Genomic DNA, 16,076 nt, shown 5'->3' with positions numbered 1-16,076 from the left:
AGTAACAGAATATGGATTAAAGTGAGGATAAAAGAATGGACTAATATTGTCTATTTTGGATAAAGCAAATCCTCGTAAGGTGTTTGTAGAAAAACGATAGTTCGAAAAAGCAACAATCATCATCGATATATTGATCTACTTCTGATCACAGCAACATTAGCTCAACCAATGATGAGAATTTCAGGTGCGACTTTGTTGACTTAGGGCAGATGGGAGGAGTGTTTCCATTTGGTGATGCTAGTGGCAGAAAAGATTACACACTTTCCCTTTAATCTAACATCTAATCATAGTCATAACTTTTTTATTTTCAATCTTTTTTGTGTAGATGGTGATGATCATGAAGTAAGTTTCTAGTTTAAAAGAATTCTCTTTGACATTTTGTGGAACATTTGCCTTTCCACAGACCCCAGAAGTCGAGAGGTTGTCCTCAATGCCTGTAAAGCTGTGGGCTCCATCAGCAACACCTCTTTCGACATTCGCTTCAACTCTGATATCTTCTCTCCAGGTATAGAGTTTGTGCTGGTATTGTCATTGATCTTTTTGACACCATATATAAAAATCAAATGACCTCATTCATTTCTGTTACAGGAGTGCGCTTCCCTGATGACAGCACTGAAGTCATCCAGAAACAGAAGCAGCTTCTCAAAGATGCTGCAGCCTTCTTAGTGTCATGCCAGATCCCCTCATTTGTGAGTGGTCTTAAGCAACACCCATAGTCTCAGAGAGGTTGTATAATTCTCAACCTCAAGTGTTTGTAAATGTATGACTTTAGGCACTGACTGAATTAATATTTTTCCCAATGTGTAGGTAAAAGACTGTTTAGATCACAGCTCTCTGCCTATGGATGGAGCCACATTAACAGAGGCCATTCATCAGCATGGTATTAATGTTCGCTATCTTGGCACTATGCTGGAGTTTGTGGACAACATGCCTGCAAAAGCACAACTTGAGCACATCTATGTAAGTAAAGATGTTTTGGAGGAAAATTTGATATACATTTTTTTTTAAGATGATAATAATCTTAAAATCTGTGTAATCTTATTCTTTATTATTTCTTATATATTTTTTTATATTGTTATATTTTATACTATTTCATTTAACTTTATTTATTTAATATATTATAACATAGACTGGATTAAAATGTATTTGTTTGTATGTGCAGAGAATAGGAATCAGTGAGCTGATCACCAGGTGTGCAAAACATATCTTCAAGACATATCTTCAGGTAACATTTTACTATTGCTAATATTTCAGAGCTTCTCTTACCAATATGTACTGGGACAGTACCATGTTACAGTGACTGTATCAAATGGTAATACTAATTACCTTGTACATGTACCATGTTATTTACCTGGTACTCTAAGATACTTAACCCTTGAAGGACCTTCCGTGTCAATTTGACCTGTTTTAAGATTTTACATCAACTGAACTTTCACTTTTTGGCATGAAACTTCATGACATTCTATTATGTTTTATAAAAAAAGTCCCTTTGTAGACCCCCCCACCCCATATCCATACACATATACACTCACAAACACACAACATTTTCACACACCCAAAGGTGTATTTGGAGACAAATAAAATGATATAGATGAAACATTTGTTTGATTTAAAAAAAAAAAAAAAAGGTTGAAAGAATGCAAACTAAACTTTCTTGTGGGAGAAAAGAATTTGAAAGATTTTTTTTATCAGCATAAAAATACTATACATAAAATTATTGAAACATGCACTATACATTTTATTAAATAGGTTAATGAGTTATGATCAATTATGGGTGGAAGATTGGTGAATTCGGATGTTGAGTTGTAATTGATAATGGCAGGTCAGTTTGACCGGTCTACGGTGGAACCTGACTTGCCATTGCACATGTCCAAAACAATGGAACCACCATTGTGCTTTTTGGCACTTGTTAGTGTTTGTAGTTTATTATACTAACCTATGTGTTAATGCTTGTGTGTTTGTGTTTTGCAGGGTGTGGAGCTTTCCGCTCTATCCGCTGCGGTGAGTCACTTCCTGAACTGCTTCTTGAGCTCTTTCCCAGATGCTGTGGCTCATCTCCCTGTGGATGAGCTGGTGTCACGCAGAAAGAACCGCAAAAGACGTAACCGGGTCCCCGGTGGAGGAGACAACACAGTCTGGGCCAGCCTAACTCCCAGTGAGCTCTGGAAGAACATTGTCTCTGAGGCACAGAATTACTATCACTTTAACCTGCAATGGTGAGAACCATGGTTATAAGTGTAGTTGATACATAACAAGTCCATAGGCTTTTTATAAACATAATTATTTCAGGTTATATTTAAAGTCATGTTTAAGGCAAAGTTTATATCTTGTTGTAGCTGGCCACTATTTCTTTTTCACTGTTGTCTTACTGTTTCACATGTATTCTTAAAAGTATGTGTTCCATGTAGTCTTTCAGATAAGCCACATAAATAATAATCATATAAGAATTAGCAAAATGCTGTTTAAAATTGTTTTAGATGGTGCATAGCATGCCGCAAGAAATGTTTACTGCCCAAAAGGATTTCATGTCAGCTAGCCTTAAACTTAAACAAATTTATGTGTAATAAGAAATTGTTACATTTCCAAAATAGCATGTTACATATTACAGAAATTGTTGTATTAGACACTAACTAATGATGTTCTGCTTAATCGTGTCTCTTTGGCTCTTTGTAGTGAAAGTGTGGACCAAGCAGTAGAAAAATACGGGTTGCAGAAGACCACCCTTCTGAGGGAGATTTCCATCAAGACTGGCATTCAGGTAGTGCTCTTATCGATTGCTCTTTCTGTCTCTGAGGTGCTCCGTCAGGTCCTGTAGTGACTAGACTTCCCTTTGTGCTTCCCTTGCAGATCTTGTTAAAGGAGTACAGCTTTGACAGCCGCCACAAGCCGGCCTTCACTGAGGAAGACATCCTGAACATCTTCCCCGTCGTGAAGCACGTCAACCCTAAAGCCTCAGATGCCTTCCATTTCTTCCAGAGTGGACAGGCCAAGGTTCAGCAAGGTACAATCATGCCTTAAAACATTTATTTGACGCAGTAATCTTTTGTTTGACCCACCTTATGCACCTCATTTAAAGACTAAATATGCATGTGTTGTAATGCTGATTGGAATATGTAATTTGTTTAAGGGTTCCTTAAGGAGGGCTGTGAGCTCATCAATGAGGCTTTGAACCTCTTCAATAACGTGTATGGAGCCATGCATGTGGAGATCTGTGCCTGTCTTCGCCTACTTGCTCGACTCAACTACATCATGGGTGATCATCCTGAGGTACAGCCTGAAAATGAAAACATGTTTGGAATGGAATACTTTACTGTATACTGTGCCATATACACTGCATATGGCCTACTATTTAAAACAAAATATTAATCGAAACAGTAGGAATCATTCCACTATCAACATTTTAAACAGGATTATACTGTATAAATGCCATGCACAAATATGTTTGTCTCTTTTAATTTAACTCCGACTGTCTCACTGAGCCCGCTTGCTCTATTTCTGTGGGGATGAGGAAAAAAAAACATTTTTATATACACGTTGAATCTCAAAGATCTTCCTTCATGAGAAATAAGGGCTCATGGGTTTTAATCTGATAGCCTTAAAATAACCTGTGAATGTAAAGAATTTAGGACATTTTACCATTGCGTATTATAATATTTGATTTATATTCAGGTTGGCTGAGTTCCATAGCTAAAATTGTAAATATAAAATGGACCAAGATTAAAGTTGACCAAAAAGAGAGAGTATTTGGGAATATTTTAAAGATTTAGTATTATTTTAATAAAACATATATTTTTCATGCAATTTATTAGGTTTTAAAGTATATCTTGTATCCCTATTTTATTATATGATTTATTTAAGTTAAATAAATGGCAAATGCTCTTTACACTGTGACTCATTCACCCATTTACACACACCCACACACTCACTCGCACACCAATGATGGCAGAGCTGCCATGCAAGGCACTAGCCTGCCATTGGGAGCAACTTGGGGTTCAAGGACACTTCGGCATGTGGAGTCATGTGGGCCAGGAATCGAACCGCCAACCCTGCGATTAGTGGCAAACCCACTCTACCACCTGAGCCACAGGGCCAGCCCTGTATATGAATAAATGACATCTGAAGCACACATAAACCTTAAGTAACTAATAACTATTTGTATGACAGTTAATCATTCTAATCGTGAAGGCCCTAAAACAGACAATAAATAGTCATAATTGCAATTATTTGTTTGACAATTAATCATCAGCCAAATTTCATAATCGTGACAGCCCTATTTGTGACCCTGGAAATGGTCATTCAGGTATTCAATGCAAACCGTAAATGTGCATACCTTGCGCAGTTTACATAAACTGCAGACATATTAAGAGTAGTATGTTGGTTTGCAATTCTATTCTCACCTATGTGCACTCTCAAATGTTAATTGTTATTTGAGATCATTACTGATTTTGATATTCCATTTTTAAGGCACTTAGTAACCAGCAGAAAGCTGTCTTGATGAGTGAGAGAGCTCTGGGGATTGAACACCCCAACACTATTCAAGAATATGTAAGTATATGAAAAGTATACTTTTTCTTTTGAAAAAATAATAATAATAATAATAAAAATAAATCTGTACTTTTATTTTACTACAAAAGATAATAAATGAGTCTGAATGTGCTTTTTTCCTCCAAAAAAACAAACAAACAGACATCAAACCAGTCTCTGTTTTCTTGAAAGGGTCTATATGTTTTTGTTTTGTGTGCTCCACAGATGCACTTAGCTCTATACTGCTTTGCCAATGGCCAGCTGTCCACTGCCCTGAAGCTGCTGTACCGTGCACGCTACCTCATGCTTGTGGTATGTGGGGAGGACCATCCTGAAATGGCTCTGCTCGATGTAAGTCATAAACGTATCACTTGAAACATTTATTTTACCTCCAATATTTTGCTTAGGTGTAGAACCTGTGGCCGTGCTATTGGTGGTTGCATTGTTCTGCAAAGTGAAGGAGTCCAAACGGAGGATAATTTGTTCTTTGCTTGAATTTCTGTGCAACAATGCCTTCCTCTTAATGTGTAAAATAATCTTTTTTTTTCTTATGTAGAGCAATATTGGTCTGGTGCTTCATGGTGTGATGGAGTATGACCTGTCCTTGCGTTTCCTGGAGAATGCCTTGGCCATCCATTCAAAATACCATGGGCCCCGGTCCCTTAAAGTAGCCCTCAGGTACATATTTTTAAATACACACTAGTTCATGTTTTAAAAGCACAAAAAGAAATGTTTATACTGTAACTTATGATGACTTCCATATCGACCAGTAAAGTATTTGACAATGGGGGGATACAGGGATGAAATGAGTAGAAATCGGCTGGTCATATGATATAAACATTGCAGCCCTCGTGAGGCAGCCCAGCTCCATGTAAAATAAATCAGCTTAATTAATATGTAATTGTTTAATCCAATACATACACATATATATATTAAATATTTATATACAGTATGTATACAGATATGTGTATCTAGCTAATGACGATTTCTCATGCTCCTAAGTTAAGCCTGCATATTTGGGTGAATAAATATGCAGTAATGTTCTCTTATCGCCTGTGTTCTTCTGCAGTCATCACCTGGTGGCAAGAGTATTTGAGAGCAAGGCTGAGTTCCGCTCAGCACTGCAGCATGAGAAGGAGGGATATACTATTTACAAGAACCAGGTACACCCAACTACACATATGCCTAGAAACTGGACCCACTAATAGTATTTATTGATTCTTCAGTCTCTAGAAAAACCTTGTAATGGATCTTCCAAGACTGTGAAAATGAACAACATTAATGTACGTTTATATACATATACTAGACTAATATAAAAAAACTCTAAGGCAATAAAATGTATGTATATAATCCAATCATGATTTAGTTTTATTTTCAAGAAGACACCTCTTGTGTGTTTAGGTTGGTGAAGCTCACGAGAAGACAAAGGAGAGCTCAGAGTATCTGAAGTACCTTACACAGCAGGCCGTCGCACTGCAGAGAACAATGAATGAGATCTACAAGAACGGATCCAACGCTAGCATAATGCCACTCAAGGTCAGTCACTCATCCGCCCCCTTGTCCTTCACACAGTCTGAAATGTTGACCTTGTCAGGATATTTTTTTGATGGTTTCCTTCTCTGTCTATAGTTCACAGCACCAAACATGGCAAGCGTACTGGAACAGCTTAATATTATCAATGGCATCATTTTTATTCCTCTCAGGTGAGTTATGGTGTAAAGATGTACATCAACTACATGTTAACTTGGATCCAAAACCTAATGGGATTCCTACTCCATACTTGGTCAATTATTTTGTCACAAAACCACATAAATGACACCACACCACACAAATAGAGCTCTTCACTGATGTGTTGTGTGACGTTTATCTGCCTTAATTAGCAGCGTAGATATAGCAAACTTTTTAAAAAAATTATATTATTATTTTGTGTACATTTATAACATTATACTTTGTACCATATTACCCCGGAATACATTTTAAAATACGAGTTACCACAGCTGCGATGAGGAGTTTTAACACCGCTACTGAGGGTGTGAGAAGAAAGAAACGTCCTCTCACTTTCAACTGCTTTTATTTTCAGCAAACTTATCATGTGTAAATATTTGTATGAACATAAAAAGATTCAACAACTAAGACAAAAAATGAACAAGTTTCACAGACGTGTGACTAACAGAAGGGTGTAATGTGTCCCTGAACAGAGGGGGAGGTCAAAATCAAAAGTAACAGTCAGTATCTGGTGTGGCCACCAGCTGCATTAAGTTCTGCCGTGCATCTCCTCCTCATAGACTGCACCAGATTTGACAGTTCTTGCTGTGAGATGTTACCCCACTCTTCCAACAAGGCATTTCTGGGGGGAATGGCCCAAGCCCTCACCCTCCGATCCAACAGGTCCCAGACGTGCTCAATGGGATTGTGAGCCGGGCTCTTCGCTGGCCATTGCAGAACACTAACATTCCTGTCTTGCAGGAAATCACACACAGAACGAGCAGTATAGCCGGTGGCATTGTCATGCTGGAGGGTCATGTCAGGATGAGCCTGCAGGAAGGGTAACACATGAGGGAGGAGGATGTCTTCCCTGTAACACACAGTGTTGAGATTGCCTACAATGACAACAAGCTCAGTCCGATGTTGCTGTGACAAAACGCTCCAGACCATGATAGACCCTCCATCTCCAAATCGATCCTGCTCCAGAGTACAGGCCTCAGTGTAACGCTCATTCCTTCAACGATAAACGACAGTCCGACCTTCACCCCTGGTGAGAAAAAACTTGACTCTTCAGCGAAGAGCACTTTTGGCCAGTCATGTCTTGTCCAGAAAAGGTGGGTTTGTGCCCATAGGCCAAATTATTTATTTATTTTACTTTTCCCTACACTGTTGGTAAGTCCGGTGGTAGCCATGTCTCAGCTGTGCGGCCAACAGCTGAGACACTTCTGGAAAGACTTTTCCGTTTCGTTCGTCGCTAACAAGAGGAAAATCTGCACCTCGTTTATTCACCACGTCGTGGTTTTGCGCAAAGCCATATTTTTTTACAATCGAAAGTCGTGTAAACAAATAATACTGCTAACTTTAAAACTAGTGGGTTGATGTCCCGTGTTGCAAATCCAGTGACGCCGGTAGTGACTATTCTCTATGACCAAACGGTGATCTGCAGGGTTTTGACATCATATTTAGTATCGGCTCGGCTCGCTTTTAACCTCGACCGAGGTGGTACTAAAATCAGTATCCGGTACAATCCACAGTGGAAAACCCCCAAAAAGTGAGCAGAGTCGAGTTGAGCTGACCGTGCAGTGGAAAAGCCACATTAGAAAAGAACAGATGCTTTCAGAGTTTTTCAGAATATTGCAATAAACGTTGTTTTCAAAAGGGCGCCCCCTCACCATTGGTCAAACAAAGAGATAGTCCCACCCCCAACTCACACCATTGGTGGAGTCAGTGTCATTGTGTTTGTATAGACGAATCGCTCAAAACAGAGGATTTTATTAGCTCCACAGAGGCAAAGTGCTTACAGATTTTGAGAGAATTTTACTTTTGAATTCCTTTATAGATGTTTCTGCACATTAAGTTTGGAAAGGAGAAAGTATTTTCACACAGAAAAAGTTACATACTTCAGCTTTATGATGACTACCTTTTGGAACAGCCTCCATGTCAGGAGTGTACCTATGATACAGTAAAGTCATAGTTCACCCCAAAATGAAACCAATGTCATCACTTTCTCTTTATGTCTATTTAAAACGCTGCCTCTGTTTGCAGTTCACTAGGATTTGGAACATCTGTATTGGGTTTCTTTTTAAAAATCTAAAATAATAAAATCAAGTCATTGATTCATTTCCACAATGATTTTACACAGCCAAAAGGACCTGGAGAACCTAAAGGCAGAGGTGCAGAGACGACAACAGCTCCAGGACCCTTCAAAAAATGAGGAACAGCAGGCCAATCATTTAGAGCTGGATGACAAGCTGCCTGTAGATGATTAACAAACCCCACCCATACAACCCCTCTCCATATGAGGAAGACACGATGCAGCAGCCATCTGTTTGAACCTGTGGACCTGAAAACTGTGCTGTTTAATTCAACCAATCAAATTTGAGCAGAATGGGGAGGGGAGGACCAGGAACAGGCAAATAATGTGTACAGAGTGTAGTTTGTAGCTATGAAGAGAACGAAAGCAGATGTTCAACATGTGTAATTCAACAACAAGGTCTACCAGAGGAGGAGCCAGAGCAAATGTAGTCCTTTCACTGTGAGTTTGCACAAAGAGTCTGGAAGTGACCAAGGATCATCATGACATTTTTTACCAGAGCCTTATTCGTTGGTCATCATCCCTCTCTCGTTCGCTCCCATCTGTTACCTTCTCACCTGAGTCCAGGATAAGTCTGTCCCAAATAACCCACAAATGTAAAGAGATCCACACCCCACCACCACCACCACCCTCTCCCTCCCAACTCACACCCTGTCTGAAAACTCAGGTGATTTCTACACTGTATGTGATGAAACCAGAGACATTCAAATAATACAGGTAGACAAAAGAATCTTGGATTTAAGAATGTAGACTTTAAAGGTCTAGCCTCGGGACCGAATGGTCAAATTGTGTCCCTTACATTATTTCTGTGATCGCTGTGGCGGCTGTCTTTAAACAAAACCAGAATACTACTATTTACTATTTAACCAGAATACTGATTTTAGATTGGTCACATCTTCTGTAAAACAAAAAACCTTTTTGTAAAAGTAAATGGAAAAGGTACAGAAGCCATTTAGAACGTTCTTTATACGTTAATTTAAGCCCTGACTGTTTATTAGAAATACTTTGGATGTGGAAAGCTGTATAAAGCTTTTTCATTGGGGTTAGACAGGTACTTGATTCATGCTGATTTAAAATGTCCAGCTCGAATTAGGTGTGTTCTAAAAGTGCATATGTGTGGTATGTATGTATGTATGTATGTATGTATGTATGTGTGTAATCATGTCTCTTTATGGTTGTCTATGTTAGTGCAGAGATTCAGAGGGTTCCTCCAAAGCTGCTGCAACAGACTAATATTCTGATGATATTTTTATACATACAAGCATTGAAAATGAATGGACTCATGCAACCTATTTTTTGAAAATGTGCTATTAATATAGTGGTTTTCGAGATCCCATCAGTATGTGATAATACAGTCGGTTTAACCTCTCAGACCCATGATATCTTGGATGAGAATAATTTCAGCACAATGTTCAGAAACTTGCTATTAACTCCCAGCAGTTCAAGATGCTTTTGTTTGGTTCTTTCCTAGCATTTACTGCAGTGCTGTTTTTTGGGTGGGCACATATGGCATATAATGTGTGTATGAAGAATCATGTGTGAGATTTGTGCCTATTTATGCACTCAAAAGGTTGGGTAGCTTTTGTTATCTCTTTTGTTGGTCACAAGTTGAAGATGGTTTTGGAACTGGAACTCCTGTAATTGAATAGAGGTCCTTCACAACCTTTGCATTTAAATGAACGTCCACAGCAGTACCCGTAGATGCCACGTGGATGTGCTGCAGTCAATATTAAAACTCATATGAACTAGATCATAAATTGAGATTATAAGAATTCAGTATATGAAGTTGATTAATTGATTCTGTTCAATTGCTGAAGATGAAACAGGAGTTTAACAGATTCTTGTGAGAACTATTTACCAAAAGGTTGCTATGGTGAGCACTTATAAACAAGCCTGTGGGGTTTAGTGTGTAGCTCAGTGCCACAATTTTGATCAGTTGCTTTCCAAGAATGAGGTGGTGGTGGTGGTAACAGACGTGCCACTGGTTCAATGCCAAATAAGGGTAACCCTTGAACTGTAGGGTTAATTAGAAAACCTTGCCTCCATTATGTCCAAGACATTTAACCGACAGTTGCTTCAGGGTCATTGCTCCTGCAGATAGTGAGCATTTTGAATGAAAGTCATGAATGTTAAATATCATCTCAATTGAAAATCATCAAGCTTCCATAGTTGCAAATCTTATGAACAAATGTACCCGTCAGCGGTTTCGAACAGTGTTTTCAATTGAACTATTTAACTGCTAAGTTAATTTTCAAAATGATTGAGTAGTATTAAACAAACCTGAGATGTGTTCATATTACAAAGCAACATGTCAATTCAGCGTATCAATAACCACTTGCATGAGAAACCAATCTGACATAATCTAGATGTTTAGTGTTTTTTTTTTAATTTTTTTTTAGAAAGGTTTGGATCTTCTCCAGAATGAAGATGCTGAAACAAAGCAGTTACTTTGCTGATTTTCTTTCTTGAATTACAGTTTCAAATTTGAAATGTATTGAATGTCTTCCTGTGTATAATATTTGTAATATTAAGTTAATTAAAAATGTGAACGTTTCTGTGTGGAAGCATATTGCATATTAAACAATGGACCTTTTAATTTGTCAGAAGAAAACAAATCATTGTACCAGTGATGCTGGAAAAGGTACAGTTTTAAGAGACTTTGCTCATTGCCTTTCGAAGGCTCTTAATTTTATCAAAAGGACTTGCTGAACATCAGTCATTTGAAAGAAGATCGTGATTAAGACACACGCCTCCCCCGCTCAGTTTAGTGCACCATTTGTCTATTTGGTCTCACTTTGATATGAAATCACCTGCACAAAGACATTATAAACTTAACAACAGAAATCAAATTAATTGCTTATCTGGGGAAATCTACAATATGTGGAGTAAAATGCTGAATCGGTCCATCTTTTTTTCTTTTTTTAAACCAAGGATATCTGTATTTCCTTCTATTTTAATTTCAATCTCCCTGTTGTAAACATGGAATATTTTTCATGCCCTTTGTGTGACTGCTTCGCTTTCTTTACTGAGTGATACCTTAATGTCAGTTCTTCTAAATAACAATCTGATTATTTTTGGTCCAAGAATGCTTTTGTATTAAAATGAATAAATGAACAATAAAACAACATGTGAGCATATTCATTCAAACTAAGACTACAGTATCAGAAAATTAAGTTAATCAATGTATTTGTTAGGTTCAACAGGGCTAAAGGTACACCTTAAGGAAAATGGTTGTATTTTTCTGGTCACAAATATATCAAGATTTGAGAAAAAAAAAAAAAATGTTTTATTAAAAATTGAAGCAACATAATTTGTGTGAGAAAAATAATAATAATGGAAGGTTGATTTTAGGTGTTGAGAGTGCCTTTTTATCCCACACTTGGTGATCTCTTGTAAATATAGGGACACTAGTTAATACAAATATTTTGTAAATACCTTTTGTTTTTGAGTAACACATTAAGATAATGCTTATCCAAAATAACTTCTTAAAATGGTTAACCATTTCCTGTGCATTTCAATCACATTTGACATTTCATAGCATCTCTAGAAATAAATAAATCTCTATTATGAATGGATGAGTCTACGTGAGCCCACTTTGAACATTTTTCATAACAAATCTATTCCCCTCAATTAAAACAAAAACTAGGGCCTATGTGTTTAATAGGTGCCTTTAGCTCCTGCAACATACTATCATTTCACTTATTGGGCAGTTATAGGCTAAATAACCTTTGATTTAATTACCTTTAACAAAACATTTTAAGTAAATTAGGAAATAATAGTTCAAATGACCTCAAAACAAACTTTTATACCTTGTATACCATGACTTCATGGATCACCTAATGATATTATAACAAATATTTATAATAAATTAGTGTTTCAATAGGAATTATAAATGTTAAACTCCCAAACATTACTTTTGCAAATAGAAAAGATAAGAATAGAAGAACAGGGATCTCTGCAACAGATGCCATGGTCCCCACAGAGCCCCCACTGAACATCATGTCAGTCTGAGATTACATATAGAGACTGAAGCAATTGAGCCTAAATAGAAGAACTGTGGCGAATTCTCCAAGAAGCTTGGGACATCCTATCAGCCAACAACCAAGAAACACAGTGTCCAGGTGTACCTAGGAGAATTGGGGCTGTTTTAAAGGGAAAGGTGGTCACAACAAATATTGATTTAGCTTTTTTTTTTAATGTTTACTGGACTTTGTATGACATTAAGTGATGAATGAAAACTATTTTTGACATTATTTTAGAAGACATCCTCACAATGCAACATTTTTCACAAGTGCCTAAAACTTTTGCACAGTACTGTAACTCTAAGAAATCTTTTTCCTCAGATGTCTAAGTTACATTCAAAGCCTGAATTATTTAGTTGCAGCGTAAAGCCTTTATATGTTTCCATTTATCATGGTATAAATATTGAGGGGGTTGTAATGGCATGTTTGACTGGAACATAGGCACCTGTGTGCACCTGGCAAATGTAACACGTGACACAGGTGCTGTTCTGACTCCAGTTGAGAATCAAATGGTCGCCAGATTTACGCAACTGATGTAAAAAATATATATATATTTACTATTTTCAGAAAGATCGAGACACTCGGTGATGTTGTGAGTATTCATTAAAGTAATGACCACTGTAGATCTGAAAAAGGAGGGTGATACTGAAATGCGTGCGCGCCTCCGCCCAATGAAGTGAAGTCAGCCCATGCTCGCTCCCGCGCCATGTACAGGCGAATGCGGCGCTGCAAGGAGGCAGACCCCGAGACTTGAGCCCCCATTTTTGACACGAAAATAAGTATTAATTCGTCTCTCATCTGCGTCTTATGAGGATAAGCATTCAGAGCTGACTCTCTAGGGTAAGAATGGACCATTTACTTCTCTCTTTGTGGTAATGTTTGAGAAAAATCGCCGGTCAAAGAGCGGTTGTGCCTGTACTTTTTGCGCCTCCTTTTCTCGGTGTCTCAAAATGGCGGACGCGGCCGTTATAGAAATACTGTTTTTTCCTTATTTAATTCGCCAGCACCACAGGTGGGTATTTCGTATATTTAATGGCTTTTAACCAACCACATCATTGTGATCTGGTCGGTTGTACTAGCTGCTTGTATGAGGTGAATGTAGTCGGCGAATCAACACGTCGTTTCATCAATGTCATGTTAGCTAGCAACAGTTGGCTAACGCCCGCGTCAAGAACATCTGTTTTATCATTTGTAAACATTCATGTGAATATTGACCTTTCCATGTCCAGTTCGGTCTTGTTAAATACCTTAAAACGATGTAGGTCAGACGGTCATGTTTGCTGCATACCTGTTGAGAATAAAAGTGATGAGGGCTGTTAGAAAACCTAGCGAGCTGTCTGTCTAGACTGTATTCTTGGAAATCATATGTGCCTTCCGATAACTAATAAACTTCGCTCTATTTTAATAGCCTATGCAAAAAGGTAAAATACCTCGGTTATGTCAACACCCAGTCTGCTGCCCTACCCAGACAGCATTATGGACATCAAAGGTGCCCTCGAGTCGATAACTATTAAGCTTGACGTGTTTAATATGCAAACGAGCTTCAGAATGATCAAATACTTTGGCCGTTTGTTGAATCCTTGAGAGACAGAATATTTTGAGGCACCATAAACGCTTTTCGAGCGGTCGACTCGAGGTTTTGGTATTTGCCTATTACGAAGCTTCTTTGCATATACATAATGTAATCCATTTTTATTGGTCAGTGTGACTTAACGTGAATATTAGGACCAGTTGGACCTGTACCAGAGTCAGGCTGTCTTGGTTGTGGTCCAATCTCAAATGTAGGTCAGTTGATTCTTTGCATGCAGACCCGCAAGTTCCTTCTCTGTTCAGTGGGATGTTTAATCATCGTGTTGACATCAGGTGGCCATCACTCCTGCAGTAAACTTGGTCATCTTTAGAGCTATGTATTTATATATTTATTAATATATCATATTTAACAATATCTTGCACACACCTTATTTAAAGTGCAGTTTTTTGCATCCCTTACATCTTGTCATTGCTGCACTGCAATGTGATGCAGCGTTGACAATGATGAACGAGAGTGGAGTGATTTAGTTATGCCAGAAAAGATGCAGGGGGGGTTGCTGTGTTGCAATCAATTTCACTAGAATGTCTATTAGTGATGCTGAGGAGTCTAGTGCATGCATGTTGTTTATCAAGATATGGATGTTTTTGAATAAATGTGATGCCTTGTGTGATACTTTGATCATAATAATTTTAAGCTGTTTTGCCAAGTTTGGTGTACTGTACACTCCCTGTGTATAATTGACAGGTGGCTCGGATGGTTACTAATGATGAAACATGTTCTGGCTTGGCTTGGTTTGGTTTGGTTTGGTTTGAGTTAGTTCACTTAGGCAGTCTTATGTGCTGTATTCAAGAGTTCTTGAACAGTATAATGAAAAATCATTTTTAAAATACACTTAACTTAATAGTACACCCCAAAATGATAAATCTTATTATTTGTTCACCCTCACCCTTCTTCCGAGTACAAACAAAGATTTTTTTTAAAGAATATCTTCGCTCTATTGGTCCACTCAATGTGAATGGTGACTGGAACTTTGAAGCTTCAAAAAGCTTATAAATGCAGCATAATAGTAACCTATGTAACTCCAGTGGTTTCATTCATATTTTCAGATGTGAAATTATAGGTGTATGTAAGAAACCGATCAATATTTATGTATTTTTATTTTACTATAAATCTCCACTTTCACTTCCAAATTATTTTTTTTTTTTTGGCTATTTGTGTATATCGCCACTTACTGGTAGGAACTGATCAAAGGTGGAGATTTATACTATAAAAAAGTGCCTAAATCTTGATCTCTGTTTCTCACCCATACATATCATATCACTTCTGAAGACACAGATTTATCCTAAGAGTTGTTTGGAATACTTCATGTGCTTTTGGAGCTTCAAAGTTCTGATCACAATTCACTTGCATTGTATGAACCTACAGAGCTGAAAAAATCTTTGTGTTCTGCTGAAAAATTTGTCTAAAAATCTTTCTGCAGAAAAAAATTAACTCAAATCTGGGATGGCATGAGGGTGAGTAAATGATTAGATAATTTTCACTGTTGGGTGAATCAGGCTATTCCTTTAATCAGTCTCATATCTTTGCCTCTTTACAATGACTATGTAGCCTGCTGTTACATTTTGTTCTCAAGTGAGTGATATTCAGCTCACGCCCGGTCATCTTTGGACTCTCTGTGCCATCCAGATGAGCTGCTACTCAGCATTCCCTCAATGGAAATGTTCTGTGATCCGGTAATCATGGCAATTCCATCAAGGGACTGGCAGAAGTGGTTATTAGTCCGAGCTTTATTGGCTAGCTATCTTTGCCAGCTTGCACAATTCCACAAAGTGGGATGTTTCCTTTTGCAATTTGTCTGAGCCTTACATCTTGATTAAATAGAAGGAATAAAAGGCCAGCAGACTGATTATTTTGGGGTTTAAGATGTACAAGGAAATGCTGGTAACAGATTTGACACTACTATCACACTGCTTTTTTACATTTTTATTTTATTATCTACGTCCTGGTTGAATATCTCTCGTCATCCTGCCTTTTTTTTTTACTAACAAACAATTAAGACCTAACATTCAGCACAGGGAGGATTTCTTTTGTTTCTTTCTTTGTCTGAATCACACTCTCTTTTCTTGTTTGTGTTCTGTGTTGTTTTTTTTATAGAAGTAACAGCTAATCACTACTGGACTGTTTTGCCTCACTTGTGTGG

The 16,076-nt window shown here is 37.8% G+C and overlaps 2 protein-coding genes across 4 annotated transcripts in view; both read left to right on the top strand.

Annotated features, from left to right (window-relative positions):
* The window catches only part of LOC127631794 (clustered mitochondria protein homolog), a 36,134-nt gene extending 24,686 nt beyond the window's left edge, over window positions 1-11,448 (top strand). For all 3 annotated transcript variants that reach the window (XM_052110136.1, XM_052110135.1, XM_052110137.1), the window contains exons 12-26: window positions 404-505; window positions 589-689; window positions 808-960; window positions 1,163-1,225; window positions 1,972-2,216; window positions 2,674-2,758; window positions 2,848-3,001; window positions 3,128-3,267; window positions 4,465-4,545; window positions 4,750-4,875; window positions 5,081-5,202; window positions 5,594-5,687; window positions 5,926-6,060; window positions 6,154-6,227; window positions 8,372-11,448. In XM_052110136.1, coding sequence (XP_051966096.1) covers window positions 404-505; window positions 589-689; window positions 808-960; window positions 1,163-1,225; window positions 1,972-2,216; window positions 2,674-2,758; window positions 2,848-3,001; window positions 3,128-3,267; window positions 4,465-4,545; window positions 4,750-4,875; window positions 5,081-5,202; window positions 5,594-5,687; window positions 5,926-6,060; window positions 6,154-6,227; window positions 8,372-8,498 — 1,802 coding nt within the window. In that variant the 3' untranslated portion in view covers window positions 8,499-11,448. The remainder of the gene's footprint in view (window positions 1-403; window positions 506-588; window positions 690-807; window positions 961-1,162; window positions 1,226-1,971; window positions 2,217-2,673; window positions 2,759-2,847; window positions 3,002-3,127; window positions 3,268-4,464; window positions 4,546-4,749; window positions 4,876-5,080; window positions 5,203-5,593; window positions 5,688-5,925; window positions 6,061-6,153; window positions 6,228-8,371) is intronic.
* A 1,605-nt stretch (window positions 11,449-13,053) lies between these two features.
* Window positions 13,054-16,076, top strand: part of pafah1b1a (platelet-activating factor acetylhydrolase 1b, regulatory subunit 1a) — a 62,674-nt gene continuing 59,651 nt past the window's right edge. The window contains exon 1 of the mRNA XM_052110129.1: window positions 13,054-13,185. The gene's annotated coding sequence lies outside the window, so the exon portion shown is untranslated. The remainder of the gene's footprint in view (window positions 13,186-16,076) is intronic.

Source organism: Xyrauchen texanus, chromosome 38 (genome assembly GCF_025860055.1).
Source record: "Xyrauchen texanus isolate HMW12.3.18 chromosome 38, RBS_HiC_50CHRs, whole genome shotgun sequence".
In the NCBI taxonomy this organism is placed as follows: Eukaryota; Metazoa; Chordata; class Actinopteri; order Cypriniformes; family Catostomidae; genus Xyrauchen; species Xyrauchen texanus.
This window is presented reverse-complemented; position numbering and strand designations above follow the sequence as displayed.